This window comes from Leopardus geoffroyi, chromosome A1, assembly GCF_018350155.1.
Source record: "Leopardus geoffroyi isolate Oge1 chromosome A1, O.geoffroyi_Oge1_pat1.0, whole genome shotgun sequence".
NCBI classification, from domain to species: Eukaryota; Metazoa; Chordata; class Mammalia; order Carnivora; family Felidae; genus Leopardus; species Leopardus geoffroyi.
In genome coordinates, this window is record NC_059326.1 from 196050973 (window position 1) to 196071821 (window position 20849).

General features: G+C 42.9%; 1 protein-coding gene and 1 pseudogene across 2 annotated transcripts in view; one reads left to right on the top strand and one right to left on the bottom strand.

The window, feature by feature from the left end:
- Positions 1-10816: 10816 nt before the first annotated feature.
- Positions 10817-11532, bottom strand: LOC123576103 (annotated as a pseudogene).
- A 4662-nt stretch (positions 11533-16194) lies between these two features.
- The window catches only part of DCTN4 (dynactin subunit 4), a 32008-nt gene continuing 27353 nt past the window's right edge, over positions 16195-20849 (top strand). Inside the window, exons 1-2 of one of the 2 annotated variants that reach the window (XM_045437098.1) lie at positions 16195-16505; positions 18922-18992. In XM_045437098.1, the coding sequence (XP_045293054.1) occupies positions 16371-16505; positions 18922-18992 (206 nt within the window). In that variant the 5' untranslated portion in view covers positions 16195-16370. The remainder of the gene's footprint in view (positions 16506-18921; positions 18993-20849) is intronic. The other variant, XM_045437091.1, reaches the window with a different exon arrangement.

The window sequence follows — 20849 nt, forward strand, 5'->3', positions numbered from 1 at the left end:
TGAAGGAAAAAGTGTTTTGAAACTAAAACACAGTGCTATTAAATTTTAGAGAGTATTGGTAAGTATTACTCATTTACTTTATTTTTTGTCTTTTTTTGAGAGCCAGAGAGAAAGGGAGAGAGTGCAACCAGGGAAGGGGCAGAGAGAGAGGAAGAGAGAGAAAATCCCAAGCATGCTGCAAGCCATCTGGACAGAACCCAGTGTGGGGCTCAATCCCACAAACTGTGAGATCATGACCTGAGCCAAAATCAAGAGTCAGACACTTAACCAACTGAGCCACCCAGGAGCCCCCATCTTTTTGTCTCTATCCCTGAATTATTTTTTGTTTTTTTTTACTTTTTTAAAAATATTTAATTATTTTCAAGAGACAGAGCATGAGCATGAGCATGAGCAGGGGAGGGGCAGAGAGAGGGAGACAGAATCTGAAGCAGGCTTCAGGCTCCCAGCTGTCAGCACAGAGCCTGATGTGGGGCTCAAACTCATGAATCGCAAGATCATGACCTGAATCAAAGCCGGACACTTAACCGACTGAGCCACCCAGGCGCCTCTACTTCTTTTTTTTTTTTTTTTTTTTAAAGTTTATTTATTTATTTTGAGAGAGTTGGAGTGAGAGAGAGCGATCAGGGGAGGGGTTGAGAGAGAGGGAGGAGAGAAGATCTCAAGCCGGCTCTGTAACATCAGCACAGAGCCTGATTTTTTGCAATGTTTATTTATTTATTTTGAGAGAGAGAGAGAGAGAGAGAGAGAGAGAGAGCACAAGACGGGGAGGGGCAGAGAGAAGGAGAGACAGAATCTCAAGCAAGCTCCATGCCATCTGTGCAGAGCCCGATGAGGGACTCAAACTCACAAACCGTTGAGATCATGACCTGAGCCGAACTCAAGAGTCAGTGGCTTAACCGTCTGAGCCACCCAGGTGCCGCCCTCCCGCCTCCCGAATTACTTCTTTTAAAAAAAAATTGTTTAGGGGCGCCTGGGTGGCGCAGTCAGTTAAGCGTCCGACTTCAGCCAGGTCACGATCTCACGGTCTGTGGGTTCGAGCCCCGCGTCAGGCTCTGGGCTGATGGCTCATGATGGCTCAGAGCCTGGAGCCTGTTTCCGATTCTGTGTCTCCCTCTCTCTCTCTGACCCTCCCCCGTTCATGCTCTGTCTCTCTCTGTCCCAAAAACAAATAAACATTGAAAAAAAAATTTTTTTTTAAATTGTTTATTTATTCATTTAAGTAATCTCTACACCCAACATGGGGCTTGAACTCACTCTGAGATCAACAGTCACATGCTCTTCCTACTGAGCTAGCCAGGCGCCTCTACACATTTTAATGTTTTTGTTTGTTTGTTTGTTTTGAGACAGAGAGAGACAGAGCATGAGCAGGGGAGGGGCAGAGAGAGAGAGAGAGACAGAATCCAAAGCAGGCTCCAGGCTCTGAGCTGTCAGCACACAGCCCGGCGTGGGGCTAGAACTCACAGACTGTGGGATCATGACCTGAGCCAAAGTCGGACACCCAACCGACTGAGCCATCCAGGCGCCCCTCTACACATTTTAAATATGCATGCAAGTTTTATTTGTCCATCTGGAGTCACCCTCCACACACTCATCCAGCCTGCGATGTGCATGGGAGGTGCGTCTGTACAAGCTGTAACCCCCATCAGCGTAGCCCACATCGGCAGGACACTGTCAGTGCCGTGGCCGAGTCCCTTGGACCTCCCCCCACTTCAGCCCTCCACAGGCTCTCCGCTGCCAGCATCTGCTCCTTGGTGGCTGAGGGCTTTTCCCACACAAGCTCTGTCTGCCAGGCTGGCAATCCAAAAGTACTTAGGAATTCACACCCGTCCCCAGGAGCAGCCTTTGGTCAGAGACGCTAGAGTCATAAACACCCCGACTCCTTGACCCTTTGGTGGAGACGTTTTGAGGCATGTGTTTCCATTGTTCCCCAGAGTTTCTCTGTGGGACCGAGCTCCAGTCACCCACCCTCCTCTACAAGCATTTCCTGAGCTTCTCCATAAATGATTGCACTGAAACCCTCATGGCATAGTGTGCCTCAGAGGGAAGCCGAATGAAGAGAAATTTCCTGGATGTCTAGCTTCCCGTTGCATTCAGCTAAGGGGAAAGAGGCAGCAGGAGCGGAGGCTTTTTACATTCTACCTTCCACCCTGGGGATGCGAAAGCCTGGCTCTGTCCTGGGCCCAAAGGTGCCAGCTCCTGTGAGGAGGCCCTCTTCACATTGCTCCCTCCGATTCCAAGTTCCAGTAAGTACTCCATCCCCTGGTCCCTTCAGGCCTCAGCCATAAATGGCACCTCATGTTTACTAGCCCTGGGGGTGTTCCAGTATTCCTTGCGATTATGCTCTGCTCCACTCACCCTTTTTGTAAGCAAAAACACTAACTCAAAAAGATACACGCACCACCATGTTCATTATATATGATGTTCATTGTATACAATAGCCAAGGTATGGAAACAACCGAAGTGTCCATCGATGGATAAGCAGATGACGAAATTGTGCAATAAATGCGATAGATATTATTCGACCATAAAAACGAATGAAATCTTGCCACTCGTGACAACACGGATGGACCTCATGAGCATGTGTGAAGTGAAATAAGTCAGACAGAGGAAGGCAATTATCATATGATCTCTTCACTTACGGATACGTCCTGGAATGTCCTACAGATGGAATCTAAAACCAAACAAAAAAACTTTCCTGGGAGGGCAGGAAAATTCTTAGATGAAACACTGATGGCTCAAAACCTAAAAGGGTCCCCAAGAAATGAATTGTTAAGAGGCACCCAAGAGGCGCAGATAGATGGCGGTGTGGGCAAGACTAGAAATCCCGGTCATCCAAACATAATAAAAGAAATAACTTGGTGCTCATTCAGTAAGCTGGAAATCCAGTTTAACTTCAGACAAACCACTTCCTCTGTCTGAACCTGTTTTTCCACTTGTAAATGAAGGAATCAGACTAAACTCTGTGGTCTGATGGCAAATACTTACATAGCAACCTAACATGGTCTATGTTCTACGCGCTTAAACTTTTATTCATTTGTTTTACCTTCACGGCAAAGGGTAAAGCTTGTTTGGAAGAGCCCTTGACACCCTTCCAAATGGCCTGCCCTCTCCCACACCAGCATCCCCTTCTCAGTCCGAGCAGGAGCTCTGAAGATCTGATGAATATGTTTAGCAGCAGACTGGCTCTTTCTCCGGGCCTATTGTGAAATACGCTTTCCTGGTAATTTCCTGTGGTAATCATCATGCTTTGTGATTTGGAACAAAGTAGAGACTGGACAAGTTAGTTTCATCCCCTTGTTTTGAACATAAAAGTGTCCGATCCTTTCTGTGATGTTTTTATTTTGACTTCAGAAAGAAGAAACAGATAGTCTTGATAAGGAAATAAACTCTCAGTAGCTGAATTGAGCTAAACCATGAAATGGATTATCCCCTGGCCCAACAAGGGCCTCCGTGATGTGTGACTCCAACCCACCAGTCATTTGGTAGTCTGAGTGCATGATGTCCCTGGGTTGGGCATCAGGAAATCCTGTAGGCTCTACCTTCAAAATATAGTCAGAATTTCTTGTCCATGGCACTGTCCTGTCCTGCCTGGATGATTGCAGTTATCACCACACTTTGTCTTTCTGTAGTCCATTCTCAAAATAGCATCCAGGGTGACCCTTGTAAAATGTGAGTTGGATCATGTCACTGCTCTGCCTGAAATCCTGCGATGGCTCCCCCTTCCTTCAGAGGAAAAATCCAATGTCCTTAAAATGCCCTTCAAGATCCTACATGAGCTACAACCCCCCTTACCTCTGGGATTTCATCTCCGAAACTTCTCCCCTTGCTCACTCCTTAACAGCCCCTCTGCTTCCTTGCTTATCCTTAGTCAGGCCTTAGAGACTTTGCTAGCCTCTGCTTGGAAGAGTCAGATAGCCACCGGCCTACTCCCCACCTCCTTCAAATATCTGCTCAAATCCTACCTTCTCACGAGGCCTACCCTGACCACTCTATCTAAAATTGCAACTTGCCTCCCTTCCCCCATTTCCTTCTGAAAGAAGGAATTGCTTAAAGATCAAAAGGGAAGTATTTTTTTTTTTATTTGTGGACTTCCGTCTGCCAGCAAATTCCAGATAGTTGAAGGTAGTATTCATCCATTCAGCACATGCTTATTGTGTGCCTGCTCTGTGTCAGGCACCAGTTAGGCAGGAACTCAATATTCAATTTCATTTTATTCAAATCCACAATCAATACACTGGTGGTCTTCTAGAAGCCAGGCTTGCAGGGCGGTGGTGAATTGTGTAGAGATGCAGGTCCAGCCAAGTGTAATGAAGGCAATAACCTTGAATGAGGACATGTGTTCAAACCCTGGCTTCACATCTAACTTCCTCTGTGGTCTTAACGAATCCCTTCCCTTTTCTGGGCTGGCTGTAATTCATCTTTACAATAAGGAGAGTGGTCTAGTTACTCTTTAAGGTCACTTCTGGCCTACCGTTCCATGATTTTACCGTTATTTCCCTGAGGGCTGCGTCTCTTGAGCTAATTGTGAGTTCCCAAGGGTGAGTGGGCAAACAAGCCAGAGAAGGAGGATATGGGTGGAATGCACGGCCATGAGCTGTCCCTTGAGAGCCAGCACTTGAGAGGCCAGAGGTCTGCCTTAAGCAGCGGCAGCAGTTGGGTAACAGCTGCAGTGGTTAACCGGAGGTCGCCCTGTGGATCCTCTGGCTGAAAGAGGACACCCTGCTCCCGTCTCCACATCCTTAGGAGAGCACAGAGGAAGTGTTCCCTGGTGCCGCAGAACTGACATCAGCTTTCTGTTGGTCTACTAAGCCCAGAGAAGGGAGAGTGAGGGGGACAGGCTTTGCTTTGGCTTGAGGTGTGCTTGGGAAATTCTCTGGGGTGGGGGGGCAGGGGGAGGCGAGGGGAGAGCACTCTAGAGGTGGGAAATGTACTGCCTCCAATGGGAAGGGTGCAATCCCAGCAAACTTCCAGGGCAAACTTGAACAGGCTATCCATTAGCATTCCACTGACGCCTGCATTTGCTTGCTTTCTTCTTCTTTTTTAAGTGTTGTTAGAGTGACTGGTTTCTTACTCAGCTGTAGATACGAATTAACTGATGAGGTATGAAGCAGGGAAGGGCATTCGTGGAATGAGAAAACAGAATATGGCAACAGGAGTCAGAAATTCTGTGGCATATTTCTTTGACTCTCTGGACTTCATTTTCACCGCCTGAAAAATGCAGGGATTGAAGTAGGGTCTTTCTAGTATGTGATGATTCTGAATCGTCACCAGGGGCCGGCAAACTCCAACCCATGGCTACTGCCCATTGCTGGGAATGCAATGGTGCAGACACCACTGAAGCAGGTTGGCATGGCAAGCCTTGGAAACCAAACCAGGTGTCCTCCTGTGCTCCTCATTTTCTCACTGCTCCAAGGGCCTGCCTCCCAGGCCGGTGCCTGGGCCTTGCTGCTGTCCAGGGCCCATGCTGCTAACTATCTGCACCCTGGGGATTCTGTTCCCAGTGATTGCCAGTCACTGAGCACAGAATTCTCAGTCTGTCCTAGCTGAGGTGGGCAGGCTCTCTTGGGAGGTGAAGGCACCCAAACAAAGGTCACTAGGGAAGAAAGTTAAACTGACCATGGTGGTGGCCTCTCTCTCCTGTCCCCCTTTACCGCACCCCCTTGTCACTGGCCTTTCTCCCTCTTCGCTGGGAGAAGGTCTTCAACTTGGGGCAACGTGTGCCCACCATCCTGCAGGGGGCAATACAGAGAGATGGAACAGAAGTTTTCTCTCTTGTTATTTAGCTATATAATATCCTTGATTTTGCCTCTTGGCCTGCAAGGCCTGGAGATATTTGCTATCTGGCCCTTTACAGAACAAGTTTGCCAACCCATGGGCTGTAGTGTCATCTGTAAGACGGTAAAGTATGGAGTCAGATGACCTGAGTTCATCCACTTCCTATTAGCAAGACCTCGGGCAAGGTCCTTAACTTCTCTGAACCTGTTTCCTTATCTGTAAGACTGAGTTAATAGCTAGAGCGTCTGCCGGATAGGCTTGCTGTATATATGTTAGGTGACTTGTGAACAACACCAATCAGGTAATGTGAGCAGATTTAGCAATCTGTGCACATAACACATAGTCCCAGATGTATGGCATCAAACAAAATTTTCTGAGTCCCTACTCTCAGCCAGGCCCTCTGCCAGGCCATGGTCTGGAAGGGAAGATAGACTTGTTAAAAGACAAAGGCAATGCAGTGTGTCAGTTGCTCGAACAGGACACAGCTGTGGGACAAAGGCAAGTGTGTCCAAGTCCCTCTCTGTAGTTTCAGACAAGGTTCCACTGAGGAAATTAACCTCGAGTTGGCAGGCAGATAAAGGGTATTCCTGGCTGATGGAACTGCATGTACACAGACATGAAGGCAAACAGGGACATTGCACATTCTTGTTGGTGGCCTTGAGAGCAAGTGGGAGATGTTTGGAAGGTGGGGCTGAAGAGGTAGGCAGGCCCCGGAGCCTGGGGGACCTTATCACTATCCCAAGAGTCTGGGGGAGTCTCCTGTTGCTAAGTGTTGGAGAGTCACTGGAGAAAGCGGAACCACCACAAAAAAAAGGATCAAGATCAAAATACGGCTTTCAGAAACATCACTCTGGCTCGACACGAAGAGCCAACCAAGGAGCAGTCAAGAAGCTACAGTACATCCAAGAGAAAGATTGTAAAACTGAATGAAGGTGGTGGGTATGAGGACGAAGAGAGACAGGTGGATGAGTTATTTGGGAGGTAGAATCCAAAGGGAAGAGCCACCCAGGAAGCACCGAGGTTTTGGGCTGGGGCACTTACATGAGAGTAAGGGCATAGCTACAGTAACAGAGGTCGGGATATGTGCAAAGGTAAGGAGCTCTGTAAAAACGTTCCAAGTCCAGTCTGTGGACAGTTTCCCAGAATGAAGCCATAGCTGCAGTCCTCTGCCATGTTTACACTTGGGAAATATGCAAGGCCAGCACTACCATCACATTTCCTGGGCAGGGCCCCTCGGAAGGGCCAGGAGGGGTCTGATGAAACAGCGGCTTTTTTTCTTCTTCCCCTTCTGTTTACTTACTATGGCTTTTAGATGAGTGTGCAGATTCAATGCAGGGAAAGCTGTGATTAATGCAGTTTTCCAGCAAGAAACCAAAACGAAAAAGTTGGCCCAGGCAGATGGCCAGCACGGGTCAGAGTAGCCTGCTGGGATTGTTTTGTTTTGTTTTTTAATAATTTTGATATTCTAGCATAATACTTGTCACATCTTGGCATCTTTTTAAAGGTTTGGTTTATTTTTTAGAGAGCATGTGAGTGGGGGAGTTGGGGGCGGGGGGCAAAGAGAGAGGGGGACAGAGGCTCCAAAGCAGGCTCTGTACTGAATGCAGTGAGCCTGATGCAGGGCTCGAACCCACAAACTGTGAGATAATGAGCTGAGACAAAGTCAGACACCCAACTGACTGAGCCTCCCAGGCGCCCAGCCAGCCAGGATTCTTAAGCTGTAGAGGAGCTTGAGCCTTTGATGTGGGAGCTCAATTTCAGCCCTCTCGGCAAGACCTCATTTGACCAAAGTGTGACTGACTTCAGTTTTTTTTAGTTGTTACTGTGGATTTACTCTGAAGGATTCTTTAGAGAAATGAAAACCCCTTTGGGTTTTTCATTCATGGGATAATTAGGGGGCATTTCTTACATGTGCCTAGTACTTCATAGCTCACAAAGTGCTTTTATAGCTGTGGGGTTTTTTTCTATTTTCACCAAGACAGGAATTATTTTTCCCATTCTATGTGTTATCAAATGAGACTCAGAGGTGGAAATGGCTTTTTCAAGATCACATAGCTAGAAAGTGCAAAACTATTCACCCATATTTGATAATATTCCGTGTTGGCAGAACAATGGGGAATTGGGAGCCTTGGATATTTACTGTGAGAGTATACATTGGTCTGGTCTCTTCACAAGAGCTCATTGCCAATAACTTTTTTTGAATTTCTTTTTTAAGGTTTATTCATTTCTCAGAGACAGAGACAGAGCGTGAGTGAGGGAGGAGCAGAGAGAGAGGGAGGCACAGAATCTGAAGCAGGCTCCATGCTCCAAGCCGTCAGCGCAGAGCCCGACGTGGGGCTAGAACTCATGAACTGTGAGATCATGATCTGAGCTGAAGTCAGAGGTTTAACGGACTGAGCCACCCAGGCGCCCCACCAATAATTATTAAATATGGTTACCAGTTAGACAGTAGCTCAACTTTTGGGTCCCTATCTTAGCCTCAGCTTCCCTTAGACAGCAGGGAGACCAAAATGAGAGCTTGCAGGCAGGGAGCCAGGAAAAGTCAACCAGTTGGAAGAAAGGTCAATACAAGGGAACATCATCAAGCTGGGAATTACTGCATGCAACTAGGGCTCCACCTTGCTGGTACCCCCTAACGTCACACTGAGAATGTCTGGGAGAAGGGAGAGGGGGACATTTATTGATAGGTTCCCACCTAGGTTGGTGAACAATTGTCCCATAAAATGTTAACTCCTTCACACTTCCAGGTTTGCCAAGTGGATTCCCAGAGGGATTTCAAGAAGGTATTCATGTAGTAATCACAGTTAAAAGTAAAAAGGGTTGGGGAGGACCTGGACCTGGCGACTGGAGTTGGCACTGGAAGACAGATCTTCACAGTGAGGTCTAATTTTCAAAGTCTGACAGGTAGGGCTCTGTGGAACTGGAATCATGGAGAATAGAATCCATCCCCCTGAAGGTGGGGAGAGAGTCCTACCAAGAGATAGGCAGAAACTGAGGGTTGCTGGGGGCGGGGCGGGGGGGGGGGGAGACAGGGGAGAGGGGAAAAGGGCGATGAGCATTGAGGAAGGCACTTGTTGAGATGAGCACTGGGTACCGTATGTAAGCAATGAATCATGGGAATCTGCCCCAAAACCAAGAGCACACTGTATACACTGTATGTTAGCCAACTGGACAATAAATTATATTAAAAAAATACAATAAATAAAACGTAAAAAATAATAATAAAAAAAAGAGGCAGGATGCTTTCTGTTTCTGTCATTGGAGACTTTCCATATTCCATAGCACAGTGGGCAGAGACTATCTGATATCCTGCTAGGCAATGGTCACAAGGCAGCAGAGACAAGGCCCACCATGCTCAGTCTTGGGGCCAAAGATAGAAAATTAAACAAGTGACTATCAAACCACAGTGGTTCTCCAAATTTGTGGGCATGAGATTCAGCTGGAAGCTTAATAAAGATTTAGATTTCTGGGCCCTGCCCCCCAAATTCTAATTTGGGTCTTGATAAGGGCCTGGAATCCTCATTTATAGTGGTAATTCTCAGGTAATTCTAGTGTAGGTGACCCAGGTCCACACTTGAGAAACACTGCCCTGGGGCCTAGACTCTGAGCCCTTTGGGGGCAGTAATTGTCTCCTTTATCTCTGCTTCCCTCCCTAATTCCTGTCACAAAGGGACAAAATAATTGCCCATTGAACTGAATTGTTTGAAACCACTGCTCCAAAAAGTGTTTCACATGGAGTCAGCTTAGGTCTGTAGCCTCCCTCTACCTGTAGTCTCTGGGACTTATTTTACCAGAGGAGTTTAGTCCAGCAAAAGCGATTAACACTCAGCAGAGACTAGGTTATAAGCCATAAAGCCAAGGAATTCATTAACAGGAAGAAATACATTTTCTTGTAGGAGCAGAGTCCACCCATGAAACTATTGCTTGGTGAATAAGAGGTCAGAGTAAATGGAATTTACTGACTTTTAGGCTTAAATTGTTAAAATAGGACACAACCTCTGAGATAACATATAGGAGAACACTGTATAAATCAAAAAGCACTATATTCCCTGTAAGATATTACTAACATCATCATAGTAAAAAATACGGTAGACAGAACACCTAAATGTGTAAAGCAAATACTGACAGATCTGAAAACAGAAATTGATGGTACAACAAGGGGACTTCAATGCTCTACTTACCATAATGAATAGAATATCCAGACAGAAAACAATAAAGGAACAGTTGACTTGAACAACACGATAGGCCAAATGGACCTAAAAGATGTTAACTGAACATCCCACCTAACAGCCATAGAAAATGTCTTCTTCTCAAGCACATGGGGGTTTTCCTCCAGGATAGATCACATGTTAGGCCACAAAATTAGCCTTCAAAATTAAGAAGATCAGGGGCTCCTGGGTGGCTCAGTCAGTTAAGCGTCCAATCCATGATCTCGCAATCCATGAGTTCGAGCCCCACATCGGGCTCTGTGCTGACGGCCTGGAGCCTGCTTCAGGTTCTGTGTTTCTGTCTCTCTCTGCCCCTCCCCCACTGGCGCTCTGTCTCTCTCTCTCTCTCTCTTTTACAAATAAATAAACGTTAAAATTTTTTTTTAAATTAAGAAGATCAAAATCATTCCAAATATCTTCTCTGAACACAATGGAATGAACCTAGAAATTAGTAATGGCAAGAGAATGGGAAAAATCAGAAATACGTGGGAAGTAAACAACACACTTGAACAACCACTGGGTCACAGAGGAAATCAAGAGGGGATTTTAAAAGTATCTTGAGACAAATGAAAATGAAAATATAGCATACTAAAAGTTATGAGATGCAGAAAAAGCAGTACCAAAAGTTAAGTTCATAGCAATAAATGCCTATATTAAACAAGAAGAAAGATCTCAGATAAAAAACCTAACTTTACACTTTCAAGGAGCTAAAAGAAGAAGCACAAACTAAGCCCAAAGTTAGCAGAAGAAAAGAAATAATAAATATCAGAGTAGAACTAAATCAAATAGAGAATAAAATAATAGGAAAAAAGTCAACAAAAGTAAGAGCTATTTTTTTTTTTTTTTGACTGTCCTAAATTATTTGGTAAGAATTTTACAAACATTACGTGTATTAGTGGTAACAGTGGAGCTGGAGAGTGTTGGGTCTTCTCTGAGTCACACGGCCAGAACCACCAATAGTATGGGGGAACTTGTGACCCTTTTCAAGGCCATGGCTCTTGTGGCCTGCAGATGTCAGCCCTCACATCTCCCTGTGCTTGTGGTCTGGTTTGGTGCATCCACTAGGTGTCAGGATTTCTTCCGACGGCTTTATGGAACAGATCAATAAGGATAATCTCAAAGAATTTGTATGTGGAATCTTCGCCAATCCAGTAAGAATTCAAGACTCTCAGAGCCCCACAGTGGCATCTAGCTCACTCCTCTGCAACAGACAAGGCTTTGGGCAAACTTTAGCTGGTGGACATCATGATGGACAGGATTGCCATAGGTAGCAGCACCCTTAGGAACTGGGCGTTTGCAGCCACCATGTCGCACATGAATCCAATATATAACATAACCTTGCTTGGCCTTGTACCCCAGTCTGTACGCTTTGTCGGGCCAGGTTGGGTGGGGGGCCCTGTGGAGCACAGGGAGCTGGAGATACAGACAGCAGTGCATCCTGAGAAGAAAGCACATTACACCAGACTGCTTCTTCTCCAGCCCCTGGATGTACTTGTAAGTGCCCATCTTGGCTTACCTTTGAACTCATGGCTGCTGCCAGACAGAAAGGCAGAGCTTTCTTTCTTTCTTTTTTTTTTTTTTTTTTTTTAAAGATAAATGCCACTAACAAACCCTTAGTAGATTAAGATGATAATTGAAAAGACTCAAGTAAAGTCATAAATGAAAGCAAACACATTACAATGGGTGCCTGAGAAATAAAAGGTCATATAGGGTTATTATGAACAATTTTATGCCAAAAAACTAGATAACCTAGGTAAATGGATAAATTCCTAGAAATATACAACCTACTAAAATTGAATCAAGAAGAAACAGAAAGCCTGAACAGACCCATAACAAATAAGGAGACTGAATCAGTAATCAAAACTTTCCAATAAGAAAAGCCCAGGACCAGACGGTTTCACTAGTGAATTCTACCAAATGTTCAAAGAAAAATTAATACCAATCCTTTTTAAATTCTTTTTTTTTAGGGGCGCCTGGGTGGCTCAGTCGGTTAAGCGGCCGACTTCGGCTCAGGTCATGATCTCACAGTCAGTGAGTTCGAGCCCCGTGTCGGGCTCTGTGCTGACAGCTCAGAGCCTGAAGCCTGTTTCAGATTCTGAGTCTCCCTCTCTCTCTGACCCTCCCCCATTCATGTTCTGTCTTTCTCTGCCTCAAAAATAAATAAACGTTAAAAAAAAATTAAAAAAAATAAAAATAAAAATAAATTCTTTTTTTTTTTAATGTTTTATTTATTTATTTATTTATTTATTTTTAATTTTTTTTTTTCAACGTTTATTTATTTTTGGGACAGAGAGAGACAGAGCATGAACGGGGGAGGGGCAGAGAGAGAGGGAGACACAGAATCAGAAACAGGCTCCAGGCTCTGAGCCATCAGCCCAGAGCCTGACGCGGGGCTCGAACCCACGGACCGCGAGATCGTGACCTGGCTGAAGTCAGATGCTTAACCGACTGCGCCACCCAGGCGCCCCTTTTATTTATTTTTGAAGGAGAGAGAGAGACAGAGCATGAGCAGGGGAGGAGCAGAGAGAGAAGGAGACAGAATTCGAAGCAGCCTCCAGGCTCTATGCTGTCATCACAGAGCCCGATGCAGGGTCCGAACCCAAGAACCACGAGATCATGACCTGAGTCAAAGTCGGACGCTCAACCAACTGAACCACCCAGGCACCCCTCCTCTTTAAAATCTTTTAAGAACAGGAGAGGAACCACTCCCAAATTCTTTTCACAAGGCCAGCATCACCCTGATTACAAAAACAGACAAAGACACCACAGGAAAAGAAAACTACAGGCCAATATCTCTGATGAATATAGATATAAAAATCTTCAAACAAACTAAATTCAATAACACATTAAAAGGATCATACACACCATGACCAATTGGGATCTATCCCTGGGATGCAAGGATGGTTCAATGTATACAAATCAATCAATGCGATACAACACAATTAAAAAAATGAAAGAAACCACACGATCATAAATAGACACAGAAAAGGTATTTGACAAAGTTCAGATCCATTCATTATTAAAGCTCTCAGCAAAATGAGTATAGAAGGAACTTACCTCAACATAATAAAGGCCATATATGAAAAGTCCACAAATAAGGGAAAAACTTAAAAGCTTTCCTTCTTAGATCTGGTACAAGGCAAGGATGCTCACTTTCATAACTTCTATCCCACATAGTACTTGAAGTCCTAGCTGGAGTAATTAGACAAGAAAAATAAACAAAAGGCATCTAAATTAGAAGGGAAGAAGTAAAATTATCTATGTTTGTAGACAACATCATCATATATGTAGAAAACTCTGAAGACTCAAAAAAAAAAAGCTGTTGGAACTAATAAATTCAGCAAAGTTGATGGATACAAAGTCAACATATAAAAATCAGTAGTGTTTCTATACACTAATAATGAGCTATCTGACAAGGAAATTAAAAAGACAATCTCACAATTGCAAAAAAATAAATAAAATACTTAAACTTAACCAAAGAGATGAAAGATTTGTACACTGAAAATTATACATTGATGAAAGAAATTAAAGAAAATACTAACAAATGGAAAGACATCCTGTGTTCATGTATTAGAAGAGAATTAATATTGTTGTAATGTCCATACCATTCAAAGTGATCTACTGATTCAACGCCATTCCTATCAGAATCCCAAATTCATTCTTTACAGAAATAGAAAAAACAACCCTAAAATTCATATGGAACCACAAAAGACTCCTTTTTGAGCAAAGAGAACAAAGGAAGAGGCATCACAGATCTTGATTTAAAATGTTACAAGCTACAGTAATCAAAACAGGCATAAACACAAACATATAGACCAATGGAACAGAATAGAGAGCCCAAAAATGAATTCACACATCAACAGTTAACCAATCTTTGACGAGGGTGCCAAGGACACAATAAATGGTGTTGGGAAAATTGGATATCCACATGCAAAAAAATGAAATCATATAAAAAATCAACTCAAAATAGATAGGAGACCTAAACAGAAAACCTGAAGCCATAAAACTGTCGGAAGTAAACATAGGGGAAAACCTTCTTGATATTGGTCTGGACAATGATTTCTTGGATATGATCCCAAAAGCACAGGCAACAAGAGCAAAAATAGACAAAAGGGATTCCATCAAACTAAAAACCTTCTACACAGCAAAGGAAACAATCAACAGAATGAAAAGGCAACCTACAGAATGGAAGAAAATATTTGCAAATGATATAGTTGATAAGGGGTTAATATGCAAACTACATAGCAAAATAAATAAATACTCCAATTTAAAAATCTGCAAAGGACCTGAATGGATATGTCTATATGTCTATAGATAAGTCAGATATATCTAGAAAACATACAAATGACAACCAGATATATGAAAAGGTGCTTAACATCACTCATTATCAGGGAAATGCAAATCAAAACCACAATGACATATCACCTCACACTTGTTAGAATGGCTGTTATCAGATACAAGATAACCAGGGTTGTCAGGATGTGGAGAAAAGAGAACTGTCATACATTGTGTGGGAATGTAAACTGGTACAGCCACTATGCAAAGCAGTATGGAGGTTCTTCAAAAATTAACAATAGATCTATCTTATGATCCAGCAATCCCACTTCCGGGCATATAGTCAAAAGAAATGATATCAGAATCTTAAAGAGATAGCTGCATTCCCATGATCATTTCAGCATTATTCACAATAGCCAAGATATGGAAACAACATAAATGCCAACAGATGAATAAAGAAAATGTGATATATAAATACATGCACAATACAATATAATAACTATAACATAAATATAATATAAATATAGGTATCCTGCCATTTGTAGCAACACAGATGAACCTGGAGGACATTATGCTATGTGAAATAAGCCAGACCCAGGAAGACAAATATTGCATGATCTCACTTATATATGGATTCTCAAAGTCAAACTCATAGAAGCAGAGAGAATGGTTGTTGCCAGTGGCTGGGGAAGGGAGGAAATGAAGAAATGTTGGCCTAGGGGGTACAAAGTTGCAGTTATGCAAGGCGAATTAACTTCTGGACACCTAATGTATAACAATGTGACCATAGCTAATACTGTATATTGTATCCTTGAAATTTGCCAAAAGGGTCGATCTTAAGTGTTCTCATCAGAAAAAAAGAAAAGAAAGAAAATGGTAATTATATGAGGTGATGGATATGTTAATTAGATTGTTTGAGTTCATTATTTCACAATGTATATCAAATCATCAAGGTGTACACCTTAACTATATACCATTTTAAATTGTCAATTATACATCAGTAACGCTGGAAAAAAAAGAAAGAAAATATGCTGGAGGCAGTATGCACAGGAGTGATGCATGCAAGCTCTGGAGTCAGACAGTACAGAGTTCCGCTGCTATTTTTGAAATCTTAGACAAGTGGTTTCAATTTTCTGAGCCTCAGTTTCCCATCATTCCCAATAGAAATGATGGTACCTGGCTTTTGGAATTTGGGGGAAAATTAAACGAGACAATGTACGTAATCTTTTCATAGCGTCTTGTACTCAATAAGTGTTCAATAGATGTTAGCTAATATTAATATTCAGTTCCATTTCTTCTCAGTCACCAACTCTAATGTCAGACAAACAATACAACAGCGCAACGAGAAAAGCACGCAACTGGTGGCAGGTAACCTGGGTTCCAGTCTCTGCTAGGCCAGTTCTACATTTTACATAAAATAGGTCATTTTACATAAAATAAGCCTTAGTTTATGTATTAGAAAAAAATGTAGCCGACACCTAGCAATAATGTTCATTCATTGATTTAATTCCTTCACTAGTAATACTTGTAGAAAACCCCCAATGTAGAGTTAGTCCTAATTCTAAGTATTCGAAACCTGGAAATGAATGAGAAATGGTTTCTGTGTGGAGGAGCTCACAGTCTAGGAAATTTCCAACGAGATAATGTCTATGAAGATTTCCTACAGGTCGGTGGCAAGTGTGGTGTGACTCTTAACCTTCCGGTTCCGAAGGCACTCTGTCCCTGAGATCTTCCATCTACCTTCTGGAAGTAGGCCTGGAAGGTGAGGGCAGGAGAGGCGGTTGTAAATTAAACAAAAGAGCATCCTTTCCGTCTGGAGAACCAAGGAAAAGGAGAGCATCGGGCCACTGTGGATTTGACCTGTGATTGCGTACCTAATGACCGAAACGTCAGACTTCCGTCCGGGCAGCAAACGCCCACTGAAACGCTGGGGGAGAAACGGGGATTCCCAGCTGCGCACGCACACTTTAACTTTCGCCGAGCGCCAGGCGCCCTCTAGATCGGAAACCTTACGCAGTCTCCTACGAAAGACGTAGAAAAAGCGGCGTGGAAAACGCAGGCTCTTGGGTCACGTGACGCGACGAGAGCGTCGTTGGCTCCTCCCCCTCCAAGATGGCGTCCCTGCTGCAATCGGAGCGGGTTCTGTACCTAGTCCAGGGAGAAAAGAAGGTTCGGGCCCCGCTCTCGCAGCTTTATTTCTGCCGCTATTGTAGCGAGCTGCGGTCGCTGGAATGTGTGTCTCACGAGGTAACGCAGTCGTCCCATGAAGAGTGTGTGTGTGTTGGGGGAGGGGAGAAGTGTTCGTCCTAGTCACCGCGACTGGCGGGTAGTTATTTCCTAGCTTGGTGATTGGCTGTGTCTTCTGTCACTCAAATTTGCTTGCGATTTAATTTGCTTATAATTTGTCATTTGGAAAGAAGGAGCGGCCTTGGGTGGGGCTGAGCTGATCTTTTGGTTCTAGAGCACCCTTTGATTGGATAGACTTGACTTTGGGGACCCTGGCCGTCTCCTGGGAGTGGGTTGGTAATTGGGTGGGTTGGGGAGGAAGGTGTAAAGGTGCTTATTCAGGCTACTTGAGGGGCTAGATACAGTCTTTCCTGATTGATACCGGGTGGAGCCCGCAGGCATTCTCATTCATGCTCCTCCCATCCTGGAAGTTCTGCCCCTACTTTGGCCAGAAACTGGGCCTTCCTCTGTCTGCCCGGGCTGTGTTCTGGCTCATGCCTAGGCCTGCAGCAAGGAAGAGGTTGGGTTGGGGCAAATTGAGTGAAAAGCGCTTAGAATAAGGTCTGTCGTGTAAGAAGCTCAAAGGGTTCTATTCATGGCGCTTCTCCAGAGGGAATGGTGCTGGCCTTCGCAGGCACAAGTGGGGTTGGAAGTGGGATTGCTCAGAACGTAAAAGACCTACCCCATTTTTTTAAATTATCAAATAAAATTCCCAAATTTCTGCACCATTTGGCACATCTTGTTATTCATTTAGTAAGCTTCGGAAATTAAAAGACGAGTAAGACAGAAATCCTGCTGTTGAGTGATTCATGCTCTGGTTAAGGAAAAGCTACTGGTAACAGTTAGTTTATTCAGTGCTTTCTGTATGCTGTGGTTTACCTAAGGCCAATAGAATGAATACCTTTTTAAAAAACTATTTTGTAGTTAGAGCAACAGGCACAATGTTTGCCCTACATCACACAGCCAAAAATTTGGGGGTGGCAGGGAAGATCAGGATTTGAAACTCTGCAGGCTTTCAAATCAGGATTTGAAACCCGATTCAGAGAACTTCATTGAAGATCCCTGGACTGTTAAAAGTGCATATGAAAACGTGTCCTATACTGTAAGCCATTTTACACATTATTATTAATAATAATTATCTTGTTGGGTGTATTTTTCATAGTATTAAGAATTATCAGAGAAAGCAGTTAAATAATACGAGAGAAAAATCCATGCCATATTATATACGCAATAGTTCTTGTATTTTTTTTTTCTCCATTAGTATTTTATCTGTGTATCTCTCTTTAGCAGGTCCTTTGTCTTTTAGATGTTTCCTATTCCAGCTTCACCTCCAGAATTTATTGGATTAGAGTCTCGTTTGGTGGTCATTAGAGAGATCAGTCTCCATGATTTCTAAGGATCTGTTAGAGAGTCTGTGACCACAACTTTTACAGACAGACTGGTGTGTACCTGGGCGTTTGGGGTTTGGAGAAGGATGAGGCTAGTGAGGGGTGGAGGAACCCAGAAAGTTCTTGGCGAGAACCTGAGATTGGATCTGCATGTGAAGGGACGGGCGTAATTTGAAAAGAGCCACAGGAAGGAACAAATTATAGTTTGCCTTTTATGATGAATAAGTGTAAATATTAGTTAGCAATACTGTATGTTCCTGGAGATTATTTGAGCAGCACCTTTATTTTTTCAAAGGTAGTCCTGTGTATAGCAGATGATGAAAGAAGAAGCCAATTTCTATCATCATATTGATATTCAAATAAATCTGTGTTTCCATCTGAAGGTGATTAGGGTTACTAGAATTGTCAAACAGGATCTACCTACATTAAAGAAAATTATTATTCAGACCTTAAAAAATACAATGAATTTAATTTTGTACTGTGTTTTTGAGTTAAACACAATAAGACTATCTTGCTAGCTTAGTAGTTTAATTTGCCATTTAAATATTTCCATAGTTGGCTCTAGCTGATTTTGTAAATGTTAATCTATACTTCTGCAAATGTGTAATACTTCAGTAAGGAGAAAACTTTCAAGTCTTCCTTAACAATTTAAGTGTGGTCAAGTTATTACAGTCCATTAAAGCTAAGCAGGATGGAAGGATATTTGATCACAGCTTCACAAATTGGGTTATTTTATTTCATTAATCTGTTCCTTAGATCATCATAGAGTTCTTCTTTTACAAAGACAACTTTTAACACATCTCATACATGATACCCTGATGAAAGGGAGCAGGAAAGAGCAGAAAGGAAAAGTGGAAGGGTTTTAGGATAAGAAAAAACTTGGTTGAAGAATAAACCCTAAGCTGAAAACAGTCTAGATTCTTTGGCAGATCAGTGGTTTCTCACTTGCCACTGCAGTATATTTTAGAATTCACTATTTGGCGTGGACATATATACAAGCTAGACCGAGTGCCTTTTTCTCTGATTTTTTATTTCTTGTTTCTTTCTAGGTGGACTCCCATTATTGTCCCAGTTGCTTAGAAAATATGCCATCGGCTGAAGCCAAACTAAAAAAGAATAGGTAAGACTGGGATCCATTTTTTTTCTGTTTTCCTCAACTGTTTTTTGAATAAAACACATGGAATTAACTCTCATTTTTAACTAGCTGATTTTCATTTTTTAGCATCACCTTTGCTAAAGATGAAATGTCCTTTGATTTTTTAAATTAATTTTCTATTTTAGGACAGTTTTAGACTTAAGAAGTATTGTGAAGATGGTACAGAGAATTCTATTACTTCATACATAGACTCCCCTATTGTTAATGTCTTGCATTAGTATGGTACATTTCCTTCAAATTAATGAACAGCATTGGTACTTTATTATTAAATAAATGCTATATTTTATTCAGGTTGCCTCAGTTTTTCCCTAATCTCCGTTTTATGTTCCAGGATTCTATTTAGGATACCCACATTATATTTAATAGTGATGTCTCCTTAGGCTCCTCTTGCTGTGACACTTTCTTAAACTTTTCTTGGTTTTGATGACCTTAAAGGTTTTGAGGAATACAGGTAAGATATTTTGTAGAATGTGCTTCAAATGGAATTTGAATTTGATGTTTTTCTCGTCAGCGGGGGAGGTGTGTTATAGGGAGGAAGACAACAGAGGTAAAGTGCATCTTTTGTTACATCACATCAGGGGTACATACCATCAATAGGACTTATTACTGTTGATGTTAACCTTGATCACCTGGCTTGAGCTAGTATTTTTCAGGTTTCTCTGATGTAGAGTTACTCTTTTTCTCCTTTTTTATACTGCACTCTTTGGAAGAAAAGCCACTATTACAGTCAACACTCAAATTGTGGGGAGTTATGCTTCCCCTCTGTGAGGGTTATCTACACCAATTATTTGGAATTCTTTTGCATGGAAGATTTTTCTCTCCTCCCCTATTTATTTATCTAATCATTTACTTAAAGCATGAATATTGATTTCATATACCTTAGGATATAATCCAATACTCACTCCTTCCTTCCTTCCTTCCTTCCTTCCTTCCTTCCTTCCTTCCCTCCCTCCCTCCCTCCCTCCCTCCCTCCCTCCAGATTTGGCCATTGGAGCTCCTTCTGTAGACTCCTATAACCCTTTTACCACCCCCACCACTGCATGGGTAGGGAGTTTGGGAGGTTGTTCATTTGTTTGAGCATTTTCTGACTTTCTGGTATTGCAAGATAATCCAGGCTCATCCCAGGACTCTGCCTCAGTCCTGAATTAGCCATTTCTCTAATTAGTCTAAAGAGTTTAAAGTCTCTTTCTCTAAAGAGTCCTGGTTCCTTTTATTAGAAAACTGGTATTAAAAACCAAGATCTGGGTAGTAGGTATGTTTGTTGCTACTGGGTGCCATTTGGTTTTTAGCTTAGCATGTATACCTCCATGGATGCGAACCGCTATTACTTATCCTTCCTGAACCCAAGAAATAGCTCCTGATGATCCAGACACTGTTTTTTGTATGCTGTCCACACATTAATTTTTATTTAATCCTCAAAATATCAGTGAGCAATAAACAGTGGGCAGGTACTATTATTATCCTTATATGAGGATGTTATCCACATGGCAAAATACCGCATAATTAGAGCTATGGAGCAGAGCTTCAGAACAAGTCCAGGAGTGGAAGTGAAATCTTAATAATCTCAGATGGTGAAAATTAAAAGCAGCAAGGCCCAGGGGCCCCTGGAGGGGAAACATTGGCTGAGCACTAGGAAGAGTAGTGCCTAAGGAGAGAACAGAAAGCCCTGAAAATGCACTGCTTCTGAACTACTGCAGTTTGATGGCACTGTTTGGTTGCTGGGTCGGTTCTGGCACAGCACACAAGCAGTTATTTTCCAAACCCAGTTTCACAGCTTATTGTATTGTTGTCTCCCAGGTTTCCATTGTGCAACTGCTCTTC